The 24,514-nt window shown below is 48.2% G+C and overlaps 1 protein-coding gene across 1 annotated transcript in view; it reads right to left on the bottom strand.

Moving 5' to 3' along the window:
- TLN2 (talin 2) overlaps positions 1-24,514 on the bottom strand; it is a 208,630-nt gene that overhangs the window by 37,629 nt on the left and 146,487 nt on the right. Inside the window, exons 41-47 of the mRNA XM_068964068.1 lie at positions 24,246-24,347; positions 21,709-21,828; positions 13,676-13,822; positions 8,165-8,331; positions 6,811-6,994; positions 3,295-3,420; positions 2,973-3,089 (exon numbers count right to left, since the gene is read on the bottom strand). Of these exons, the coding sequence (XP_068820169.1) occupies positions 2,973-3,089; positions 3,295-3,420; positions 6,811-6,994; positions 8,165-8,331; positions 13,676-13,822; positions 21,709-21,828; positions 24,246-24,347 (963 nt within the window). The remainder of the gene's footprint in view (positions 1-2,972; positions 3,090-3,294; positions 3,421-6,810; positions 6,995-8,164; positions 8,332-13,675; positions 13,823-21,708; positions 21,829-24,245; positions 24,348-24,514) is intronic.

Genomic DNA, 24,514 nt, shown 5'->3' with positions numbered 1-24,514 from the left:
AAAATGTAACTGGAGTACAGTAATATCATTCTTGCTTTCAAAATTCCAGCGTGGATAAGCCCCACACACCTGTCTGCAGCATTCCTGGGGGGAGAAGGTGGGGTGGAGAATGTTCTACACTGTTAACACGCTTGCCTGTGGAAACTGACACTCCATGTGCATGAACTCCGCCCCTGGGGTGGTGGGTGGGGTGGACTGTGCAGCTTCCCAGATCTTCTGGCCCATTCCTGCTGATACCTCAGGGGTTCCCAGAAGCTCTGCAGCCCTGATGCTGGTTCCAGAGCAAGACTGACCTGGATGAATCACTCTGGACTCAGCTCTCTCTCTTAAAGACAGTGTGAGGCTGGGGGAAAAATGAAGCATTCCATTTCTTCTATTCTCAGCCTGTCTTACAAATATAACTGCCTAATTGTGTGGAGGTGTTCATGTCGAGCCTGCCACCGTGACATTGGGAATTATTTAACAACACTCATACACCTTTAGAGAAGCTGAAGTACATTAGCCATGGTAGGTTGAGTATCTCACTTTAAAATTCCACCTGCCAGTCAAGCCAACCATTTCTGCTTCCAGCGCATCTGCCATGGTTCTACCGTGAGAGACGGGTCCCTGCGTACAAGGACTCCTGAACCAGGTGGGGCCGCCCTGTCTTCAGTCCTTGTTGTTGTTCAGTCGCTAAGTTGTGTCTTTGCAGCCCCATGGGCTGTAGCACACCAGCCTTCCCTGTCCTTCTCTATCTCCCAGAGTCTTCAGCCCTAGGCAGTCATGTTTGAGCCACGATTCAGAAGGGAGGACCCAGCTGACATCCCTGTCATGCGCCAATCAGGGTCGAACATCACTAACCCCCTAAAAATGAACAGCAGCAATCTGACTGCCCGGGACCAGCCCTTAATGCTTCAGTGTGATGAGCATGGACAGAGCCCTCCATGCTAACATGGGCCTTGGGGCCTCAGGCTCCTTTGGGAACCTCCTACGTTCATGGACATGCATCATCTGGGTCAATTCTTTTCTTTTTTTTTTTTGGATGTAGGTCAGTTCTAGTCTGACCATGTGTAATATCCCAGGAATTACAAATCTCTTCCATTGCCACTGTTTGGCCCACCCACACCTGTCAGAATGTGTCTCTAGACTTTTGACAAGTAACCCCAGCCCAGGGACTTCCCTGGTGATCCAGTGGTTAACAAACTGAGCTTCCAATGCAGGGGGTGAGAGTTCCATGCCTAGTCAGGGAACTAAGATTCCACATGCCATGTGGTATGGTATGGCCAAAAAATAAAATTAAAAAAAAGAAAAGAAAAGAAACTCCCAGCCCGTGTAGGCAGGCAAGAGCCAGGCAGCGGTCTTAAGGATACTGCCTGTAGTTTTTCGTGTCTTCTTTGTGTGAGAACTAAGCACAATGGCAACCAAGGTTGGAGTCATTAAAAACAGAACACAAGAACCCAAGTCTTCGCCACTAAAACCCAACAGAATTGCTCATTTCTACTGCTTCCCAGATGGCACCAGTGTTAAAGAACTCGCCTGCCAGTGCAGGAGACAAGAGATGTGGGTTCGATCCCAGGGTCATGAAGATCCCCTGGAGAAGGAAATGGCAACCCACTTCAGTATTCTTGCCTGAAGAATCCCATGGACAGAGGAGCCTTGAGGGCTATAGTCTGTAGGGTTGCAAGAGCTGACATGACTGAAGCAACTTAGCATGCACACACTGCTGACCCTCAGGAGCTTGTGGCCTTTGCAGGTGACTCTCTGAAGACTCCTCCTTCTGAAAGAGAAGCTGAATCTGTGAGCAGATCTGCTATTAAAAAGGAACCTCACATGATGGCCCATGTTGCCTCTACATTTAAATTTTATTTACCTGTGATTCTTTGAAAAACGTCCTAAAGCTGTCTGTGTATAGTCATTTGGCCTACTAAGAATAAATGTACATATAAAATAATGAAAATAAATAGCATTTGAAATAATAAATTAAAAAAAGAAGAATCTCAGTTTGAAGCTACTCATTTTCAGCATATTTGTTTCGAGGGATTAGGATGAGGCAATCCACAACCACCATGGAGTCAAAAGAACAGGAGACAATCACAGTAACCCCAGGATACCCTCGTTCCAAGACAGTGGAACTGGGCAAGAGTGAACACAGGGTCGAGTCTCTGAGATCAGACACCTCACGTGGAAGGCAGCCTGAAGTTAAAGGGAGGTGTCCCCGGTAAAAGCGTCTGGGTTCTCCTAACAGTGATCTCAGACTCCCACATCTATCTGTGTGCAGCAGGATGAGCTGTTGTTGATGGCCATGGGAATCAGGAGGGGCCATGTGTGGCCCCTCAAGGCGAGGACTTCCCTGGTGTCTCAGTGAATAAGAATCTGCCTGCCAATGGAAGGAACACAGGTTTGATCCCTGGTCCAGGAAGATTCCAGATGCCGCGGAGCAAGTAAGCCCATGTGCCACAACTACTGAAGCCTGTGTGCTCTAGGGCCTGTGAGCTGCAGCTGCTGAATTCTGTGCACCCTAGAGCCCATGCCTTACAACAAGAGAAACCACCTCAGTGAGAAGCCTGTGCACCGCAACAAAGAAACAGCCTGTTTCCCGCAACTAGAGAAAGCCTGAATGCATCCATGAAGACCTAGTGTAAAATAAGTAAAATTTAAAAAAAAGCATAAACTCAAGGCAAGTGCAAAGGGCCATGGTGAGTTTTCCCTTTGCCAAGGCTCTTCTGCAGTGCTTTCATTTTATGCTGCAATTTTAGTGGAATTAAACCTGAATGGTCCCAAGTTATACATTAATTCATTTAATTAACAATTGCAAACTGATCCTCGGCAAATTCTGAGGTCAGTATCATATAGGTTCTCCATGGCACCAGGCTACCAGCAGGCAGGTGAGTGGGCCTCTTTAGCTCAGGCACTCCAAGCAAAATCTCAGAGAAGTTGCACTGGGGTCGGCTGTTGGATACAGGGCCCTAGGGAGGTGACTGGTGGCTCCTTACCGTGAGCTCCTGCTTCATGTACTCGATGGTGGCCTCTAGTGCCCGTGTGCCCCGAGTGGCCTCGTCCTCCACTGCCTTCACGGTCTTGAGGAGGGAGGTGACATTGGTCACCATCACCTGCATGGGAAGACAGGCCAAGAGAAAACAGAGTGTGCTGAGGTCCCATCCCTCTTAGTGCAGGTCTGGTGGCATGAGTGCCCACATCTCTACGTGAGGAAGGAACTCAGATGCACACTGTCCCCTCCAAAACCCTGCAGTGTCATCTCAGTCTCTCACTGGGGCACCCCTGGCACACGTGCCCCTGGCTGGGGCTCCACTCTACCTTGGCAGCCCCCTTGAGCTGGTACATGGAGGGGTCGTCGGCAGGCTTGCTGGCAGCTCCCTTGGTAGCACCAATGAGATCTGAGAGGGCCTTGGCCACGTCTTTGATGGCATTGATCAATACTACCTGAAACAGAGCATGCACCCTGGGTGAGCAGCCACGCCAAGATCACACAGCACAAGAGCAGGGCAGGGGGGGACCTGGGAGGCAGGGCTCAGCATCCACAGCTCCCCGGCGCACAGCAAGGAGGGTCCCCAGGGCCTGCCCTTGGAGACTCCAGTGTAGGAGTCTGGGTGGAGATCCAGAATCCACGCTTGAAGAGGCTCCCTGAGGGAGGCAGATGCTGAGCCAGCATGCAGAACCCAGGTACAGTCTATTTGGCAAGTTCAGAAACATGTCCTGGCCGACAGCTCTGCTGAAAAGCTGCCTGTGAAAGGATGAAGGCAGCTAGGCAGACACCCCGAGAGACAACACCACTCACCTGTACCCAGAACTGGTCACCAAAACCACTGAGAACAAAATGCATGCCCCCCTGGCCTGGCCTGGAGGGCTCCCATAGCAGCCCACCTGCATCCCCAGGTAGGATCCTGACCCACTCGCCACGCTACAGGCGTGCAGGTCTATCTCTTTCCCCATTGCAAATCCTCCCCCACTGACATCAGGGCCTCTGCTCCGTCCCCTTCTCTGTCTGAACCCCAGCTTTTTTCATCCTTCAGGTCTCAAAGCAAATGTCATGTCCTCAGAAACCCTACCTGACCACTTGCGCCACAAGCCCATCTCCACCGAATGCCCTCAGCTTGCCCTGCTTTATTTAATGCACTTAGCTGTAGTATAATAATGATGAAGTAATGTGGAATTACTTCATTATATACCATGTGCCTTCCTCGACTGGGATGGAAGCTCCAGGAGGGCCGGCCTGGACTTCTGTTGTGCTTTGCACTCAGAACAAGGCCTGGCGTGCAGTGGGCACTCAGAAAATCCTCAGGGAATGAGTGGATATACAAGTGTGAACCCACGTAACACTAGATGGAACTCAGCGCCTTAACTTTTCTAACTGAACAGACAACGGATCACTTCTGGGTGTTAGACTTGGGATCTCAAGTACCAGGCGTCCTTAGGAATTCCATGATGCTGGGTATTACATTTAAGTCTTCTGGGTCCAATAGCTACAATAAAAACTCCTAATTCTTACAACAATAGCTTCCCTGCACAGAGGGCAGTGTTCCAGGTACCAAGTACAAGGCACACGATCTTATTTAACCCTCATCACTACCTTTTCGAGTGGGAACTACAATAATTGTGTCCATACTTGAAGAGCCTGGGATCAGCTGGGTTGGGATTCAGACTCTGATCAGCGTGATGCCAAGGACACAGTCTTCACGTCCAGACTGTATTGGGCTCCTGTGGCCCTGACTCCTTTATCTGCAAATGGGGTGAGTAGTGCTAGCCAGCCCTCCACCCCCTACCACACTGCCAGCAGGATGAACCAAATAACAAATGTGAAAACATCTTAGAAACACTAGCATCCCAGACACTGCAAGCACAGCCATGCTGTGACTCCCAGCCTCCCACCCGCTTTAGCTCGTGGCTTCTCACCCACAAAGTGCATGGACCTCTGCCAGCCTCAAAAACCACAGGGCAGGCTGGGCTGTGATGGGGCTCCTGAGGAGGGGCTGCAGTGGGGACCACAGGGAGAGGCGGAGCAGGCAGGCGTGCTGCTGACACCTGGCACAGGCTGTCCCCTCCCAGTCACTGGACAGTGACCAGGAAGAAGTGGGTGTACCTTTCAGACGGGGCATTTTGCACTGGTGGTCTCAAAAGAAGACGGGTTCTGGGACATCTGGATCATTTGGGAGTTAAAGACTAAGCAATTCGATACATTTTGGATTTAAATCCGAAGATCTAAATCCTCCCAGCTGACTCATTCCAGGTCGAGCCAGGCTTGGGTTCCAACTGTACTGATGCATTTTCTAGCTTTTCTTTCCTCCATGCGGGTAAGAACAATGCCCAGGCAGAGACTTCTGTGAATGCTTTGAATTCCACAGGGCAGTCAATCTGGGCCCTGATATTATCAAAGAGAAAGCCAGCACAAGGAGCAAAAAGCCAACACACGGAATGTTTCCTTCAAGGGGCTCCGCTCCACTGGAAGATGTCAGGAAGGGAGGGCTCACAGCCGTGGGGGAACAGAGCTGGTGGTCTTGTTGTATTCATCAGCACAGTAGCTGTCATCAACTCTGGCACAGGACGGAGGGACGCTTTGTCTCCAGTGATGTCCAAATGGGCCTAACAGGCTTGTTAACTGAGTATACTTTAAGCAGTGGAAACTGAAGTGTTTACCATTTGATGGTGCTGGGGGGTGAAACAGCAGAGAGATGTTTAAATCTGGCACTCAGGAATGGGAAGAATCCATCAACGATGGCCATGGTTGGCTGTTACTTCAGCAAGAGCTCAGCTACTCTGTTGGGCATCCACGATGTGTGGAAGCCGTGTGTTTGTTTCAAAGATTAATAAACCATGGCTCCTGTCCTTGAGGAGTTGATGGTCTTGGCTGGGGGTTGGGGACCCAGCAGGTAACATCAGTGAAGGGGCTGAATCCAAAGCAGAGAGTCACAGAGCCTGGAGACCATCTCTGCCCCCGAGTTCCGCTTTCTCTTCCCCTTCAGAGTCAGACTTCTCAAACGGGGCATCTATACATCCTGCCTCCTACCTTCACCCTCATCTGGCCACTCCTCACTAACAGCCCTGACGGGGTAAGCACTGCCATCCATGGCCCTGGAGCTGGCTCTCACGTCTTCTCCTTTCTTGCCTCCTCGGCAGCGTCTCTGGAGGGCTGAAGCACTGCTTGCTCTTACCATCAGGCCCCCGGCTTTCTTCCCCTTGGCTGCTGCCACTTCTCAGTCTCCTTGCGCATCTTGTTTTTCCTGAAGATGGTCCAGATGATGGATTCCTCAGCTTTGCCCTGACCCCGTCTCCTCATTCTCCTCTGTGGCTGTGGTCACTGTTTATTGGTGAACAATCCCTGCATCCACACCCTCCAACCGGAGCCAGCTCAAGCCTACTCACTTGTTCCACCCGAGTGTCTCTCTGGAACTTCTAATTCAACACTCTGCAATCTGAATTCATCCGCATCTCCACCCAGGCCAGTCCTCCCTTCAGAGAGCCTCGGCTGGGTGCCGGGAACCACTGTCCATTCACTGATGTAGCCTGAAACACACGGTTGTCCTGGCCAGTTCCCTTGCTGTTATCTCCAAACACTCAGCGTGACCAATCATTTACCAAGCCCAGCAGAGACCTCCTCACAGACTCCTCGCAAATCTGTGCACTTGTATCCATCGCCATGGCTGCGCTACAGTCCATGCCACTCCCCTGCCTGGATAACTGCTTCCTACCAGTCCCTAAACCACAGATGCACCCACACACACACTGTCTATTCCCCAAGTTCCTATTTGGCCCTCACTTTCTTCTAAGACCTGTGCATCGAGTCTGTGGGAACATGAGGCCTGACGACATGCCTACCTGGGTCTCGGGGTCATCAGAGCCCAGGCTGGCAGCCCCCAGCTTGACCACCTCAGCGAGCTGGGTGATGGTGGCTGCAGAGGACTGAGCTGCCTGGGCCAGCTTGTCTGGAGTGGACGCAGCCCCCGACACCAGCAATTTTGTGTCTTCCACCAAGGCCTTGGCTGTCTTCAGAATGTTCTCCCTGAGAACGGGGGGCAGGCAGGGGAAGGGGGCAGACAAAGGGTAGACTTTGGTCACTGGTAGTCAGGAAGAAAAGAAACCCTGTGTGTGTGTGCTCAGTCATGTCTGACTCTTTGCAACCCCATGGACTGTAGCCTGCCAGGTTCCTCTGTCCATGGGATTTTTCAGGCAAGAATACTGGAGTGGGTTGCCATTTCCTACTCTAGGGGATCTTCCCGACCCAGGGACTGAACCCACATCTCTTGTGTCTCCTGCATTGGCAGGTGGATTCTTTACAACTAGCACCACCTGGGAAGCCCAGTTAGGAAGAAAAGAAACCCTCCTAAGGGCTTTTATTAAAGAAGAGAGGTGATCCAGTTCTCCTCTTGTAATAGGAGGCTCTCATCTCCCATGTAAGAGAATTAGGATAGAGGAGAGGAAAGTCAGCTCAGAATTCCCAGTCAATTAATCATAAAACTTCAATTACAGATTCAGGGCTATCAGTTTGGTCCCCTTTCCCAGCCCTGTAGCTTCCTCCTTGTGGTTCCCAGTAGCCCTGAAAATACTTCATAGCGACAGGGGGCTATGAGGACACATGGGTAAGGGGACCTGGACGTCAGAGCCCAGGGGGCTGAGTTTTGGAAGGGGTGACAGGGCACTGGGAATCACCTCCTCTGCCCAGTCCGGGGGCTACGGAGAGAGGAAGAAAGGTGCTGGACATGTGGCAAGAACATGGAGGGATATATCCAGCAGCAAACGTGACACTAGCCCCAGCCTCTGAAGCAGAGTCTGAAGAGCCAGCTTGGGAGAGACAGCAGGCTTGGAGCTTCACTCTCCATTTAGGTAGGAGCTAAATGCCTGCCTGGGCCACTCCCAGTCCCACTAGGGTTAGTGAAAAAATCAAGGGCATAGCTTTTTAGCTTAGAAATAAAAAAAAAAAAAGATGAAAAAGTTGGAACAGACTGGATGTAGCCTGTGAAAGGCAAAGCTGGAACACAATTCTGTTTGTAGTTGAGAAAAGGCATTTATTTGGATTACGTGGTCCATTTCCCCCGTGTCCATTTTGAACATCCTTTCAAAATAAAAATGCATAACCATATTTCTGGATGTTGGGCAGCATCTCCAAAGTCCATCAGGCCACACTGAACTTCTCCCTGTCCAGGAGCCCCCAGGATGGCTGTCACTCCCATACCTGTGGTCTGCGAATGTCTCGTTGTTCTCTGCATTCAGGGTCCCTGCAGTCGCAAACATGATGGTGGTGTCCAGGTCGGCGATGATCCCGGATACGGCAGTGGCAGCTGTGATACATGCCTGGGTTCCCTTGTTCCCAGCCTGGAGAGCTGACAGCACCAAGGATACCTGAGGGCAGAGAGGGCAAGTCAGCGGGCGTGGAAGATGGAGGAAATATAACCCCAAAGTTTTCAAACTGAAAAACGAAAAAGAATACAAAGAACACAAAAAATAGAAGAGGAGGAAACTCTTCCAAACTCACTTTACGAGGCCAACATCACTGACACCAAAACCAGGCAAAGATGCCACAAAAAAAGACAATTACAGGCCAACATCCTTGACGAACACAGAGCAAAAATCCTCCACAAAATATCAAGAAACCAAATTCAACAAAACAATAAAAGTATCACACACCATGATCAAGTGGGAATTATTCCAGGGTTGCAAGATTGGTTCAACATCCAGATATCAATGTGATATACCACATTTACAAAACAAAGGGTAAAAAGTTAAATAAGTCACCTCAATAAATGCAGATAAAGCATCTGACAAAATTCAACAGCAATTGATGATAAAAACTCTCAACAAAGTGCATATAGAGAGAACACATCTCAATATAATAAAGGCCACATACGACAAGCAGATAGTTAACATTATATTCAAAGGTGAAAAGCTAAATGCTTTTCTTCTAAGATTAGGAACAAGACAAGGATGGCCACCCTCACCAGGTTAATTCAATACAATAGTAGAAGTCCTAGCCAGAGCAGTAAGACAAGAAAAAAAATAAAAGGCATTCAAATTGGAAAGCAAGAGTAAAACTGTCTCTATGTGCAGATGACATGATATTCTATATAAAAAACCCTGATGATTCCATAAAAAAACACCAAACTTTTAGAACTAATAAATGAATTCAGCAAACTTGCAGGATACAAAATCAATAAACAAAAACCTATTGTGTGTCTATATACTAATAATGAACTATCAGAAAGAGAGATTAGGAAATCAATCCCATTTATAACTGCATCAAAAAGAATAGAATACTTAGGAATAAATTTAACCACGGAGGAGAAAGACTTGTATACTGAAAACTATAAGAAGTCAAAGAAATTGAAAGAAGTACAAATAAATGAAAAGACATTTTGTGCTCATGGATTAGAAGAATATTATTAAAATATCCATACTATCAAAACCAATATACAATTCAACACAATTCTTGCCAAAATTAAAATGGCATTTTTCAGAGAAAATGAACAGTCCTAAAATTTGTATGGAACCATAAAAGATCCAAATAGCTAAAGCAATCTTGAGAAAAAACAACTCAAACTAAATCACAAAGCAACAGTAATCAAAACAGTATGGTAAAGGCATAAAAACAGATGTGTAGATGGAATTAGAGAGCTCAGAAACGAACCCATTCATATCTGATCAATTAATTTATGACAAAGGAGCCAAGAATATGCAATGGGGGAAGAACAGTGTATTCATTAAATGGTGTTGAAAAAACTCAACAGCCAAATGCAAAAAAATTAAACTGGATTGCTATGATTTACCATACACAAAAATTGACTCACACTGGGTTAAATGCAAGACTTGAATATAAGACCTGAAACCATAAAACTCCTAGTGAAAATATAGCTGATCACTTCCTTGACAGAGGTCTTGGCAATGGATCTGACACTAAAAGCACAAGCAACAAAGCAAAAATAAACAAGCGGAACTCGTTTACATACTGATATACACAGGTATGTACGTATAATGAATATATGTGTATATAAAACCGAAAAGCTTCTGCACAGTAAAGGAGAACACCAACAAAAGGAAAAGGCAGGCTACTGAAATGGAGAAAATATTTGCAATTCATATATTTGATAAACATAAACAGAACGCAAACTTATACAACTCAATAGCCACCCCCCCCCCAAAAAAAAACCCATCATTTTAAAAATGGGCAGACTATGTAAATGGACATTTTTTCTGAAAAAGATACGCAGATGGCCAACAGGCACATGCAAAGATGCTCCACATAATTATCAGGGAAATGCAAATCCAACCCACAGTGAAATATCTATCACCTCACCTCTGTCAGAAAGTTTATTATCAAAATGAAGTAACAAGTGTAGGCGAAGATGTAGAAGAAAGGGAACCCTTATACAACTTTTGCTGGAAATAAAAATTGGTGCAGCCCTATATGAAAAATTTTATGGCGATTCCTCAAAATATAAACATAGAACTATCATATGGCCCAGCAATTCCACTTCTGGCTATGTGTTTGAAGAAAATGAAAACACTAACTCAAAAACACATATGCACCTTCATGTTCATTGGAAAACTATTTGTCCTAGTCAAGACACAGAAAAAATCTAAGCACCCATCAAAGGAAATTAGATAAAGGAAATGTGGTACATACATGCAATGGAAAACTATTCAGCCATAAGAACGAAATCTTGCCATTTTCAACAACATGAATGGACATCAAAGACATTATACTGAGAGAAATAAATCAAAGAAGGACAAATGCCACATATCCTCTCTTTTATGCGGACTCTGAAAACAAAGACAAAGACAAACACCAGGCCCAAAGATACAGAGAACAGATTGGTGATACCCAGTGGCGGGGGGTGAGGAGGAGGAGAAATGGGGAAAAGAGAAGAAAATTTTCATTTTCAGTTTAAATACACTGAATAAAAATGAAAACAAAACAAAAAAAATTCAATCAAATGTACAGAAAGAGAGATCGGATTTGTAGTTATGGTAAGGGGGTGGGGTAGAGTTTGGTGATGGTGAGACTGAAGGAAATTGGTCAAAGGCACAAACTTCCAGTTCTAAGGTAAATCCTGGGGCTGCAATGTACTAATGATGGCTATAGCTGACACTGCTTTGCGATCTTTATAAAAGATGCTGAAGTCCCAAGAGTTCTCATCATAAGGAAAAAATACACAGACACAGGCACTTTTTGCATTTATAATGAAGTATGAGTAACATACAGTGTTATCTGTCAACTATATAAATCTCAATAAATCTAGGGGGAAAGTAAAAAACAAAACCAAACAGAACAAACAGAGCAGTGAATTTTCTCTCCGGGAGTCAGTATGGCTCGGGGTTGCCAGCAGTTTGGATCCAGCAGCCTGCCTGACTTAGCGCTGCCATTGCTGGTGGCACCACCTTGGGCAGGGTTTCACCTCTCTAAGTCTCAGTTTCCTCATCTGGAAAAGGGGGCTATTACTTCTTACCAGTCAAGGCCGATGGGAGGAAAAGGGGAGGAAGATGCATATAAAGTACTTGGCATGTAATAAGGGTTTACTAGATGGTGCTGGAGAAGACTCCTGCCAGTCCACTGGACTGTAAGGAGATCAAACCAGTCAATCTTAAGGGAAATCAACCCTGAATACTTGTTGGAGGGACTGATGCAGAAGCTCCAGTATTTTGGTCATTTGATGCGAACAGCCGACTCATTGGAATGGGAAAGATTGAGGGCAGAAGGAGAAGGGGGTGTCAGAGGATGAGATGGTTGGATGGCATCACTGATGCAATGGACATGAACTTGGGCAAACTTCGGGAGATGGTGAGGGACAGAGAGGCCTGGTGTGCTGTAGTCCATGGGGTCACAAAGGGTCGGACACAACTGGGCAACTGAACAACAACAACAAGCTCTCGGCTGACACTTGTCACTCCTTCCCTTGGCTGCCTCTTGACTAGAAATTCTCGAGTGGACCCCAGAGGGGCTGGAGCCCAAAGAGGATGCCTTCCTTTAACCTCTCCACTCCACCACCCTCCTGCGCCACCACCTGCCACCAGCACACCCTTATGCTTCTAGAGACATCTCCCCCACAAGGCAAGCTGTGTCTGCCCCAGCCCTGGGGATGGCTCCTCTGCCACGGTAGAGGAGCTGAGCTCCCTTCACAACCACCTCCTATCTCCCAGGCCTCCCCCCATGTTCCTGCCACACCAGCCCCCTCCTTCCTTCTCCACCCACCTGCTGTCTTCCTCTTATGGGTCTGTCCTCCTGGCTGGGGATGATCACAGACATACCTAGGCAGGTAAGGATGATGCTGGGTGGAGATGGGAGGGCAGGGAGATGCAGCAGGAAGCTACCCGTAAGGCTAGATACTCTGAACAAGCCAACTCCCTGCCTCTCATCCCTCTCCTGGCATCCTGAGTCAGGGGTACTCTGCTTGGAGAAGCAGGAAGATGGAGGGAGGCCAGCTCAGGAAGATCAGGCTGCATGGCCATGCTCACTGGCACCTCGCAACTTGGACCCCCTCCTCCCCTCCTTCATGCTCCTATTCCAAAGTCTCCTACAGGGGAACTTGGCAGGAGTAACTTCAACAACAGGAAGGGCTTTCAAAGGAGGGAGAATGCCTTCCTCGAGCTGAGAGATTTATTTCCTTGTCCTGGGGAAGCCTGGATAGTCCTGTGGGCTGCGGGAGACCGATGCCTGACCACGGTGAGAGACCACGGACAGAGGAGCCTCTGTCCCGGCAGCTTCCAGGGAAGGGTCCCCTGTGCACCCCTCAAGTCCTGCTGCCAAGCTTCTCAACAATGCGGAGCTCTCTGTCCTGCAACCCAAGCGAAGGAGAGGGCAACACCCGCTAAGCACGGGTGATGCTGCTGGCACCCCACGCAGCCTGTACAGCAGCGGCCCTGAAAAATAACTCCAAGAAACCAGCCAAGCAAAACCATCAGCAAACTGCAGGAGGGAGGGACATTCAGAACGGGGTGCTGTGAACCAGGGAAAACCTCCTAGAAGAAGGGGTGTTGGAGAACAGAGTTAAGGAACAGTGGTTGAAATCAGTCAAACCTTGAACGGTGTGCCTGGCATGGTGCCAAGCTCTTTGACACTAACCTCTGTATATAACCTGCACAACCCCTGGGCCAGATAGCCTACTTCTTCATCCTCCCTTGACTGACAAGGAAAGCGAGGTGTGGCAGGGGGAAGCGGCTTAGCTGAGCCCTATGCTCTCTGCTATGAGAGTCTGTCTCTACAAACAGCTGCCCAGAGTCAGGAAGTGTCCTGTGGCTCCTGTCCCCCTTCCCCACCATGTGACCTTGGGGGGTTTAACCCTCCTCACTGCACTGTCTCCTCTGGAAATAAACAGGTTACACAAGAGGAGATGTGGATCCTTCTTACCTAGTCTCAGCACTTGGGAGCCTCCCTGAAAAGGGAGGGTGGGGGCAACAATGTCCCCAGGGGCTTCAGGAGAGGTCCTGGCACTGACTGTGACTTGGACGTGGTCTGACCAGTCTGTCCATAGGTGAGCCCATCAAGGTGAGAACCAGGGCCCTGACCTCGGTGGGACAGTCCCCCAGCTTCTCGGGATGACGGATCACCCCCAGCTGCCCTGGGGAGACCCTGTGTGGGAGGGAAGACATCTGGACCTGACCGGGCCGGCTGGTTTTGGGCTTGGTTGCCTGGTCTGTGCCTGGGCACAGCTGGGTGTCATCATGCCTGCCTGGCCTGAGGGCTGCTCCTTACCTTCTCTGTGACAGCGCGGGCACACTCGATCAGCTCCCTCTTGGTGTAGCTGTCCGTGGGGCACACCTGGAGGGCCCCCGCCTTCTGCACCAGGAAGATGCAGCCGTGACCCAGGTCCTGTACCCGAGTGCGAATCTGGAAGCCGATCTGTGGAGGCAAGTCCGGGGTGGGGAGGCAAAGTATGATGGCCCTGCCGTCGAGGTCTTCCCTCCGTGGAAAATTTCTCCTATGTCCTAGGGGAGCCTGGCTAGGAAAATTCCACTGCTATTAGGAGCCTGTGTTTGGTGAACTATGGAATTTGGTTGGGTTTGCTTCCCTTTTTAGAGACTGTAAAATGCCCACAGTCCCCAGTAAGCAAGCTTGGTAATATTTGTTACCTTTTCTGCTGCAATGCTTATCTGTATCCTGAGCCACTAGGTAAGAATGTTAATTAGATGAACTCTGTGGGATTATTCATTCAACCCATGTTTATTGAGCCCTTCCTGTGTGTCAGGGCCTCTTTGAAGTAGGCAAGGCATTTAATTTCATTGATTCCTCACAAAAGCCTGGAGAGGGTAATTAGAAGTTCAGAATATACAGCTTTAGTATAAAGCATATTTCAAAGGGTTCAGATTCTTACAAAATTATTGTGTTTACCAACCAGAACACCTTTTTTCCTCAGCTGTACCACGGAGCGAGAGCAGCCATGCTGGGCCCAGGCTTCCTTTCCAGCAAGCCAGGTTGAGGTTTCCGTAAAAAGTCACACTTTTAGAGCTGCTGGCCCAGCAGGCGTGCATGCTTTTTATGACCCCTACGTTGTGTGATCAGAAACGGTAATTTGCTTAAAAAAAGCCAAATAAGCTCCACTATGGATAAGGTGCCAGCTGTCTCTTTGTGGTGTAATAAATTCCACCTCCATTTCCCAACTATGGTTTTTCTAGTAGTCATGTACGGATGGGAGAGCTGGGCCCTAAAGAAGGCTGAGTGCCAAAGGATTGATGCTTTTGAAATGCAGGGCTGGAGAAGACTCTTGAGAGTCCCTTGGACAGCAGGGAGATCAAACCAGTCAATCTTAAAAATCAACCCTGAATATTCACGGGAAGGACTGATGCTGAAGCTGAAACTCCAATACTTTGGCCACCTGATGCAAAGAGCCAACTCATTGGACAAGACTCTGACACTGGGAAAGACTGAAGGCAAAGGAGAAGGGAGTGACAGAGGATGAGATGGTTAGATAGCATCACTGACTCAGTGGACATGAATCTGAACAAACTTTGGGAGACAGAGGAGGACAGAGGAGCCTGGTGTGTTACAGTCCATGGGATCCAAGAGTTGCACAAAACTTAGCGACTGAACAACAGCAAACAGTCTCCCAAAGCTCGCATTCTTCTGGCTTCGTTTCACAACAGTTCCCATTTCGGTCTGATCAATACAGCCCAGGTAAGCAAAGGAACACAGAACAAAACACCCCTAAGCTAAGAGTTATTTTTAAAAAATCCACAATAATTAGAAGCTGGGTGCTTATCCTTCCAGCATCTCTCAAGAAGAGTTACTCAGAGAGTCCAGGTTTTATGAGTAAAACCTGGGAACTCACACACCTGGGAATTTGAGCTACCTGGATGCAGTCTTCCAACATCATCCCATGTGTCAGAGTTTAAGAAAGGGCGATTCTGGGCAGTGAGGAGGCTGCAACTGCTCACTCTGTTATAGACAGACATAATGCTTTCAGGGGAAAATGTTATTCCCTTAACCCTCTGGGGCCCAAAGGATGTTTAAATCCATTTGTAACGCATTCTCCTGCCTAGGAAGTGAGCTTCTGCTCTTTGGGGTGTCTTCTAATCACACATGCGCAGGTGCTACAAAAGCTCTGTAATTCGGCAGGGCTTCTTGCTGACCGTCTCCACATGGAATGAGACGTGAGCATCAGGCCAGGATCGTGCAATCGGACAGCTCTGAAAACACATCTGGACTAGTGCAGCATCAGGGCCACCACTGAGAACGAGAGAGGCTTGAATTCAGCCCACACAGTGGCAATGCCATCGAAGCGCATCTGTTTGCTGGGCATGTCTGCTGGTTTAAACATAAGGTCAAGCTGAAGCAGGGGGATGGCCCAGTAAAGACTATTCTCAGGCTGGCTCTAGAGGCTTTTCAGACCCATATGGTGTAACCCTAAGTTCCCAAGAGTCAGAGCAAGGGACTTCCCTGGTGGCCCAGTGGTTAAAAATCTGCCTGCCAATGCAGGAGACACAGGTTCAATCCTTGGTCCAGGAAGATTCCACACGCCAAGGAGCAACTAAACCTGTGCGCCACAACTGCTGAGCCCTAGAGCCCATGCTCTGCAACAAGAGAAGCCAGTGCGCCACCACAAGAGAAAGCCTGTGTGTAGCAAAGGAGACCCAGCACAGCCAAAAATAAATGAATAAATACAGTTTACAATTAAAAAGAAAAGAGAGCGAACCCAAAGGTAAGGGCTCTGCTGTCAAGGATGAGCACAGGTCTTCAAGGGCAAGATACTAACAGGGAAGTCAAGTAGGGGGATGGAGAAAGAAACAATCACAGACTTTCACAATAAAAAAAGACCTTATGAGTTCAGTCTTCCCATTTTACAGATGAGGAGACTGAGGCCCAGAGAAGTGCTGTGATTAGCCCAAGATCACACAGCCAATCCCTCACAAAGCCAAATGACAATCTAAGTGTTTCATCCCAAGCACGGTGCACTGTTCATTAGATCACTGTTCTTCTAATTTGATTTTTTTTTTTCCACTTAGCAGAACTCTTTCCCAATCCCCAACAAAATCTTTCATGGAAACTCAACATCTAAAACTTAAGGAACTTGTTATTACTATACTCTTTCTTTGGAGTTAAAATTTATATTCTTGGCCTAAATAGTCAACAGTTGAGGCTAAGTGATCCAAAGGTGGGATTATAAAGGCCAGTTACAGCCTTGGCCACCAACTTGTTTCTATATTTTGCCCTGCTTGCATGGTGCAGAGGATACTGGCCTGTGCATAAAGCAAAAGGGGAACATTTCCTTACAGATACCTGACCACCCCAGACAGAGCAGACGCCATGCCAGCCAGAAGCCAGCACAAAACCACCCATGCCCCAGGGCAAGGCCCGGGGCGGCAGGGGGGGCGGGTAGTGTATGTTTAAAAAGGGAAACTCAAGTCAAACGTGCAGAATTCCAGAGCACCAGCTGCGTGGGGTTTCTAGAGAATGTGGTATGAGGCTACTGTGCCAGAAAAGACCTGGTTTTCAGAAGAGCCTTCTCCAGGCACCCCTCCTGCTCCCTGCACAGAGCCTAGCCTGGGCTTTCTGTTTGTAGAATGACAGGGCCCTGGGACAACCACAGGCCACTGAAATCACTCCCCAGTCACGTAGGGGTGGGAAGGAGGCGGCACCCACTCCTGAGCCATTCCAAACCTGAAATCTATGGGCCGACATGATAAATGGTGGAAAGACACCCCCTCAACCTCCGCCACCACGACCCACTCATGTTCTCTTAGCCCCCTCAGAAGGCGGTGCTATAAAAACACCCCCAAAGTCCTGGCGTTCAGCCTGCTTCCTGGAGATGACATCATGTTTGTAGCAAGCAATCCTCTAAATACAGCTATGGAGCTGGCAGTGGTCACCAGTGGGAAATTTCAGTTAGGAAGCCCAAGGAAGTCCAGCACCAGAAAGCAAAGGGATGAGACCAAATGAATTCAACAACAGAAAAGCTTTGGAGTCCTTAGTCAACCCTGGGCTTGGTGCTGGAGTTTGGGTCTGTGCTAGATCACATGACTATCTTCTATAGCCTGGTGCAGGGCAAAGAGCACAAACTGTGATTCCCAATAAACCTGGGTTCGGATCCTGACTTTTCTATCTACACAGTAACTTGTTACCTTCTTATTATACTTGAAACGTTCACTTAGTCCAAAAAGTTATTTAAAAACGGGGCTTCGGACTTCCCTGGTGGTTCAGTGGTTAAGAATCCCCCTGCCAATGTCGAGGACACGGGTTCGATCCCTGCTCCGGGAAGATTCCACATGTTGCCGGCCAACTAAGCCCGTGTACCTGGAGCCCTTATTTTCAACAAGAGAAGGCAGAGAAATGAGAAGGCTGCTCATTGCACCTACAGAGTGGCCCCTCACTGCAATTAGAGAAAGCCCACGTGTAGCAATGAAGAGCCAGTGCAGTCATAAGTAAGTCAAATTTTAAAAGGAGGGTGGGTTTAACACGAACTGTGGCAGCTGTGTGGTCCTGGGCATTTCTCAGTGTTCCCTGAGTCTCCTTGGTTTGCTTATCTATGAAATGGGAAGGGTGAATGATTCTCGCCTTACACACTGCAGTTCAGGGAAGATGGGCCAGAGCCCATCACAGCATCTGTGCCGTATGGATTGGATAAATGGTTTGCATATTCCTATCTGTCTCCATGGGCGCATGGGTTAGTGAAGGACACCAGAATCAACACACTCAATGGTACTGCAATTTCACAGGATGTTTTGTACTGCTGGAGGAACATCCTAGAAGGGAACACATTTTGAAAGGCTGTTGCAGATAAGGGCTTTACAAGTGCTAAGCTTCTCAAAGCAACACTAAACTTCTCAACAAACAGCACTAACCCCTTCCACCTTCCACCCCCACAGTGATCCAACTCACCGCCAGTGTTTATTATAAAGGAATGTTGCTCTAAGACATAAAACTTGGAGTTTGAAATTGGCAACTTGAGTCAAGCAATACTTAAACCTCAAGAAAAACCCTCAATTCCCCATCCTGCCCAAATAAAAGTAAAATGGAGAAGATTGTCTCTTGGTTTTGTGCCTTGCGGGAAATTAGAAGCCTGGCTTTCATGAAGTTCTGGCTCTCATTTCAATTGGAGGGAGCCTAAGAAACACTGATCCATCATCTTTTACTGCCTCAAACTAAACAAAACGTACAGATTTTTCTCAGGCTTCAAGATCAATTACATCGGAAACCAGGTCAAGTATAATTTGCCTGGGAGAGCTTGTGGAAGTTGGAAAGGCAGTAACGGATGTTATCTGACAAACTACAGTTTCTCCTGAGACAGAAAACATGGCAGGGAAAACCAGCGTGTGCAGGGCACTGCTTTCCCACCTACAGAAAGTGTGCCTTGGAGTGGAAAGTTTTAGGGACGTCTAGAGTGGACGCCCATCCCATCTGGGGGAGAGGGCTGTGGTTCTCACCACAGGCTCTTGACAAATGTTCCTGCCAGCTTTTAAGACACCCAGTGTTATGAGTGGTTACAGCAACGTGCTCTCAGACACGGCACCATCATCACTAAACCTTTCCCCAGTATTTACATTTAGAAGCCAGTGGCTCACGGGATATATCTTTTTCCTTCTTTTTTAAAAAGAGGAAGTGTAGTAGCAGTGTAGTGTTAGTTGCTCAGTTGTGCCTCTTTGCAACCTCATGGACTGTAGCCCGCCAGGCTCCTCTGTCCGTGGGATTCTCCAGGCAAGAATACTGGATTGCCATTCCCTTCTCCAGAGAATCTTCCCCTGGGGCTCCTGCATTGCAGGCAGATTCTTTAACATCTGAGCTTTTTAAAGGGAAGTCCCTTTAAAAAGAGGAAGTACATCATAAAATGCCAAGCTGCCAGAGGGTTTTAACTTTTCTGGAGAAGTTATTGCAGTGATGTTAGCAAAAGTTTTGAATTTTCCATGGAAAAACTAGCAGATACAAAGCTCCGGCTTGATGTTCAGAGGGCAGAGCCAGGACTTTTCCTGTCATTGTCACATTTTGGAAAAGCCCGAAATGCTGACTCGGCAGAGCAGACTGCAGGCCTGCAGTGAAGGGGCCAGCTTCTTACTTGCCCTGGATATAAATATTTTCACATGCTGTGATGTGGGGCTCTCTTGGGTATACACATAATTCCACAGTCTTGGGGAAAAAAACTACATTGCTTCAGGGATCTCCTAGCCTTCTCAGTTTTCCCCCAAATATCTGTCTGGCAAATGCACACAAAGAATTTTCCTTCAGCAAGCCACCAGTAATTTTATATTCTCTCTGCCCCTCTGCGCTCCAGGTCACACTGCTCGTGTGTCTGGAATGTAAAACACATCTCAAGATGTAACGGTGAACAGGGGAAACCTTAATGGAAACGTCAGCTGCCGCAAAGGCAGGGCCAGGATGTAAAGGAACTTGCTGCTTTGCTTTTAGCAATGCAATTTTTTTCCTGGCCTATTTTGTTTCAGTGGTCTGGGCTGCAATTAGAAAACTGTTTGCTTCATACACAGGGTGGGATTGCTAGCTCATAAGAACTCAGATGTGAATGCGTTCTATAGATCACGAGGTCTTCACTCAGCAATGCTGTTTAGGCTAGCACTGAAACTCCGGGAGTTGGTGATGGACAGGGAGGCCTGGAGTGCTGCAATTCATGGGGTCGCAAAGAGTCAGACACAACTGAGCGACTGAACTGAACTGAAACGAAACTAACCAAAGAAAAATCATGGAAATTCCATCTTTAAAGATTCCTAGAGACAAGAGATCCAAACCAAACCTCCCCTACAATCATAATCTCTTTTAGTTTTCAATCCTCTCGAAAAGCCAAACACTTCTTCCTTTTGTCCAACCAAGCTTTCCCTTACTGTAACAGAAGTTCCCTTATGCTTGTTTATGAAATTCAAAATTGCACGTTAATCAAATGAATTATGAGTCCAGTTGCTCTTACTAAAGCGGGGGGGGGGGGGTTCTGGTTTTTGTTTTTTAAATGATGGGCCTGTGTAAAGAAATCAACGGAATCTTATGTGGGTCTCTGACCATTTTTCTTTCCTGATAGTGACTTGACAGACTCATGGCAAATAGAATTATTCATGCTGCAGTCTAAAAACTCAATCAATCATCCTAAAATCTCAAAACGCAGGCACTGTTAGAAACTAAAGTCATCCCATGCTGGATATATATGTATGCAAGTACATATATATGTGATACTTCCATTTACATGCATTGTTACCACACACGTTAGAAAGTGATTTGGTTCTGGGTCTTCACTTCGGTAGTGTCACTGGGAGTCTTGGTGAAGACATGCTTAGACCTGACTCCCAGGAGAAACAGTAACTTGGGGACACTGTCTGTCATCGAAAGGAGAAGGGAAGACCAGCCACAACCTTCTGCCTTCACAGCCTGGTACATCTCAGAATCCCATGGATATCGTTACCTTGTTGTCCCTGGTCCCTGAAATTCACTCCACTATTCTTTACTGCAAGCTGGTCTGTCTTTCTCTAGGGGGCCATGCACTGGGTCAGGCCCCTTCCATGTGTTTAACACTGATTTGGGGGTAATCAGGGGCCCCAGAGTTCTACCCACCCTGTGTGCTGGTCAATGGACCATTTGATTTCTCAGAGGTATGAGATATGGGACCTCTCAGAGAGTGGCCTCTGGAGTCAATCTTTTGCCTCTTTAAGCCTCCTACAGGTGTACGTGTTCCAAGGTGAGTCTGTGTTGGCCATTAAGGAAAGTGGCTTGGGGAAGACAGGGAGGGAAGGACAAGAAGTCCACAGGGATCCAAGGACAGGGATCTGGACCAGTTCTTCAAAAGTTACCAACATTTGGGCAAGACTTTGTTTCACAAAAGCAGGCTGGCTACACAGGTTTTTCTCAAGGGAGGGGCAGGTAGATCCCATACTTGGCTTGTCTAATACTTCTGTGAGCCTTTGGAAAATACACAAATAATCAAGTGGGTTGCTAAGCAAGCACAGGAAGTATGAGGAGAATGGCCATGTGCGCCCTGCTCTTGGGATGGGCTGGGGGACAGGAGACGTGGCAGAAAACTGTCAACAGAGTCCTTCTGTCTGCAAGACCCCTCCCCAGGTGGCTCCAGCTCTATGCCCAGCAGCCTGAGGAAGCGCAGCGAGCCTGGAACACAGGCGGGGCTACTGGGTGTGAACCTGCAGGGTTGGCAGCAGAGGAGAGGGAACTATCGGGGTAGGGTGTTCTGGAGTGGAGCTGAGCTATGGAGACCGCCCGCCCCTCCCACCCCCACCATCGCCCGGCCGGGGGAGCGGGCACTAATGTGGGTTTGTGTCTAAACACAGGGACTTAAGGTGGCAGACCTCCTCTGGTTCCGCCGTGGCTGCTGCCAGCTGGCCCTGGAGAGCCAGTTGCCCATAGTCACTGGTCATTTGTGAAGCCAGTCCTCCCAGCTCCTCCGGGTTAGTAACCGACTTAGTCATCTGGAAAAAGAAAACAAGCAAGACACAAACACACACAGACACACAGAGAGAAGCATGAGAACCACGTGTTAATACCACTGGGAGCCAAAGGGTCTCATTCACTTTTAAGCTTGTGGCTCGCGTGTGGGGCCGGACGCTGGAGAGCCCAGTTCAAGCAAAGCCCATGCTGCAGCCCACACGGCAGGCCAGCGGGTCCTGGCTGGGTCAAGGCGACATGCTCGGGTGCAGGCTGTGCAGTGTGGAGGCCGGGCCAAGGGGCCCACTCTCTGGGAGGTGAGAGCGGTAGCCTCCACCAGCCCTGCCCTGCGGGGTCACCAGGAAGGGAGCCCAGCCCTGGGCAGGGCGCACCCCCGCTCATATGCTCTCCCAGGCTGGTCTGGTCTCTGTGGACCCAGGAGCAGGTGCCATGCCACCGAGAGAGGGCATGAGGACAGGATCATCAGGAAATCGTGCCTGTGGTGATGGGTAAGTCTAACGTTTTGGTGGAAGGAACTCACAGAATACAGCTTTGTAATAACACTGCTCTGAAGAATAATGATGTTTCAGTCATAAATTCAATGAGCTTAAATGGTCAAGGTCTGCCTTTTTTCACTCTGAAGATATTCTACAGTTTTCTTCTGCTTCACATAAAAACTCACCTCGGTGTACTCTACCGAGCTAACGTGCTTGCTTCTAGGTTTTTTTTTTCGCCTCTGACAAAAATGCGTCTTAGGTCTCACAAGGGCAGTTGTAAGCTGCCACCGACACAGGTGTCCATGTCCCTGTGGGATCCAAGGCCTCCTCCCTCCATCCCCTCTGTTCTCTCACTCTGGGTGACAATACTTCCTCACTCTTTGTGGCATTTGAAGTCCTTGATTTTAAAGGACTTGAAAAAAAAAATCTGTTAAATGACTACACAACCACTCAAGCTGGACAGGAACGTGGGCCCATCTAAGGCATGCTTACCAGGAAATGTCATAGGCTTTCAGGTGGAGGTGTGGGGTTGCAGGAAATACACACTGCATGGTGAGAGAACAAGGCTGTGCCCAGACCTGCTCCACATGACCCTGCCATGAGGAGCACAATGACCCTGGGGACTGTCAGTGTTGGGGGGCTCTCACCCCCCAGGGCTCTTCACCCCTCAAGGCTCCAGCCAGCCCACCCAGGAGCAGCAATACTGGGCTCCTTAGGTGTGTGGACGCTGAAGGTCAAGACGGGTGGGCTGAGAAACTTTCTTCCAGAAACTCCTGAGGCCACTGAAGGTATTTTCACTGCTTCTGCGCTGTGCTCCCTGCTCAGAGGAGTCAGCGCTGCTGGGCTACCGGATTTGAGCCATAATGCCCCTAAGCACTCCTGAGCAGGGCCAGCTCAGGGCCGACTCCAGCCTTCTCCCTGTCGCCGAGACGGGCACTGTTCCTTCCTCTGCAGTCCAAGCCCTTTTCAACAACATCGAGCCTGGCACAACCGCAGAGTTTCTAAGAATGAACAGCTGTCGCCAGGGGAGCCTCTGTGGTCCAAGCTCAACCTCTAGTGGACACTTGACTACATGACAAAACCATCCAGAGAGGCGCCTGGCTTGGTGGGGCAGGGACCGTGCGGTGGCCCAGTCTGGTCCCTGCAACTCAGGCTTAGGTGGCAGCATCTAAGAGGCCATCTCTTAATTTTATCCTGTGATATCTGAGCCTTCAGAAGTTAAGAACTTTCTTACTAGGTCCTCATATTAATGCTTTGAGGACAATACTTTTCTTTCCTTGTACAACTTTTTAACCTATCAAGATAGTATTCACTGGATTTCAATGCCATTTTCAGCTAAATATCCATGTAATACAATTCTGAATACATTACATTTTAGAAAAAAAAACAAAACAAAAAAGCCACCTCCAAAAGTTACACGCCTTTCTGTTGCCAGGAGAAAAAATTTTTCATATAACCAGTGTTTCATTTTGCCTGAAAGACTGTCAATATTGTACTATTCATTATAAGCACTGTCCAAACATTAAAATTTGATTCCACCAGACAATCTCAGTTTTGTCTCCAAATGCCTTCTCTTGTACTGTAACTTTAATCGTTAAAAACATCTCAAGTTTTCTGTGAGATAAACAGGATTTTGTTCTTTCTCTGTAATTCGCAACGTCCATCTCATTTCCTCATTTTCTCCCTTTTCTTTGCTCCCCTGTCCTCATGCCCAACTCTCAGTCATTTTAATCTGGAGCTTTTTCATGAGAAGAGTGTCCACTGTGGCCTGTGTCCAGTGGCCTGGAGCTTCTAGACCACAGGCAGCCAGAAAGACCACAGACTGGGACAAAGCTGTGGCCTGGGAGGAACTAGAAATACAGAGAACTGATCTCTCTCCACCACAGACCCCAGATCTGAAGATCCGGTGGTGCAGCGGGTAACAGGGCAACCAGCAGTGGCGGAGCAGCCCGTTTTCCTCTTACCATTTCCTGAGCTGTTACCGCGATAGCTTTGGAGTATTTAACCACCGTCGTCTGATAGTCGACAAACGTCCCCTTCGGTTCTGGAGGAGTACCTTCATCCAGCTACAGGGGAGAGGAAAAGAGCCCATGAGGTCTGTTCAATGTGAGCTTCATTTTTCAGAATCAGTAACTTGGAAAAAATGGAGAGGCCTGCAGAGTTTTTTGGTCCAGAGTCAGCAGAATCCCCCAGCTTCTGTGATAGGGACTTCTGTGATAGAGGTGCACACAAG

This window comes from Capricornis sumatraensis, chromosome 2 (assembly GCF_032405125.1).
Source record: "Capricornis sumatraensis isolate serow.1 chromosome 2, serow.2, whole genome shotgun sequence".
NCBI classification, from domain to species: Eukaryota; Metazoa; Chordata; class Mammalia; order Artiodactyla; family Bovidae; genus Capricornis; species Capricornis sumatraensis.
This window is presented reverse-complemented; position numbering and strand designations above follow the sequence as displayed.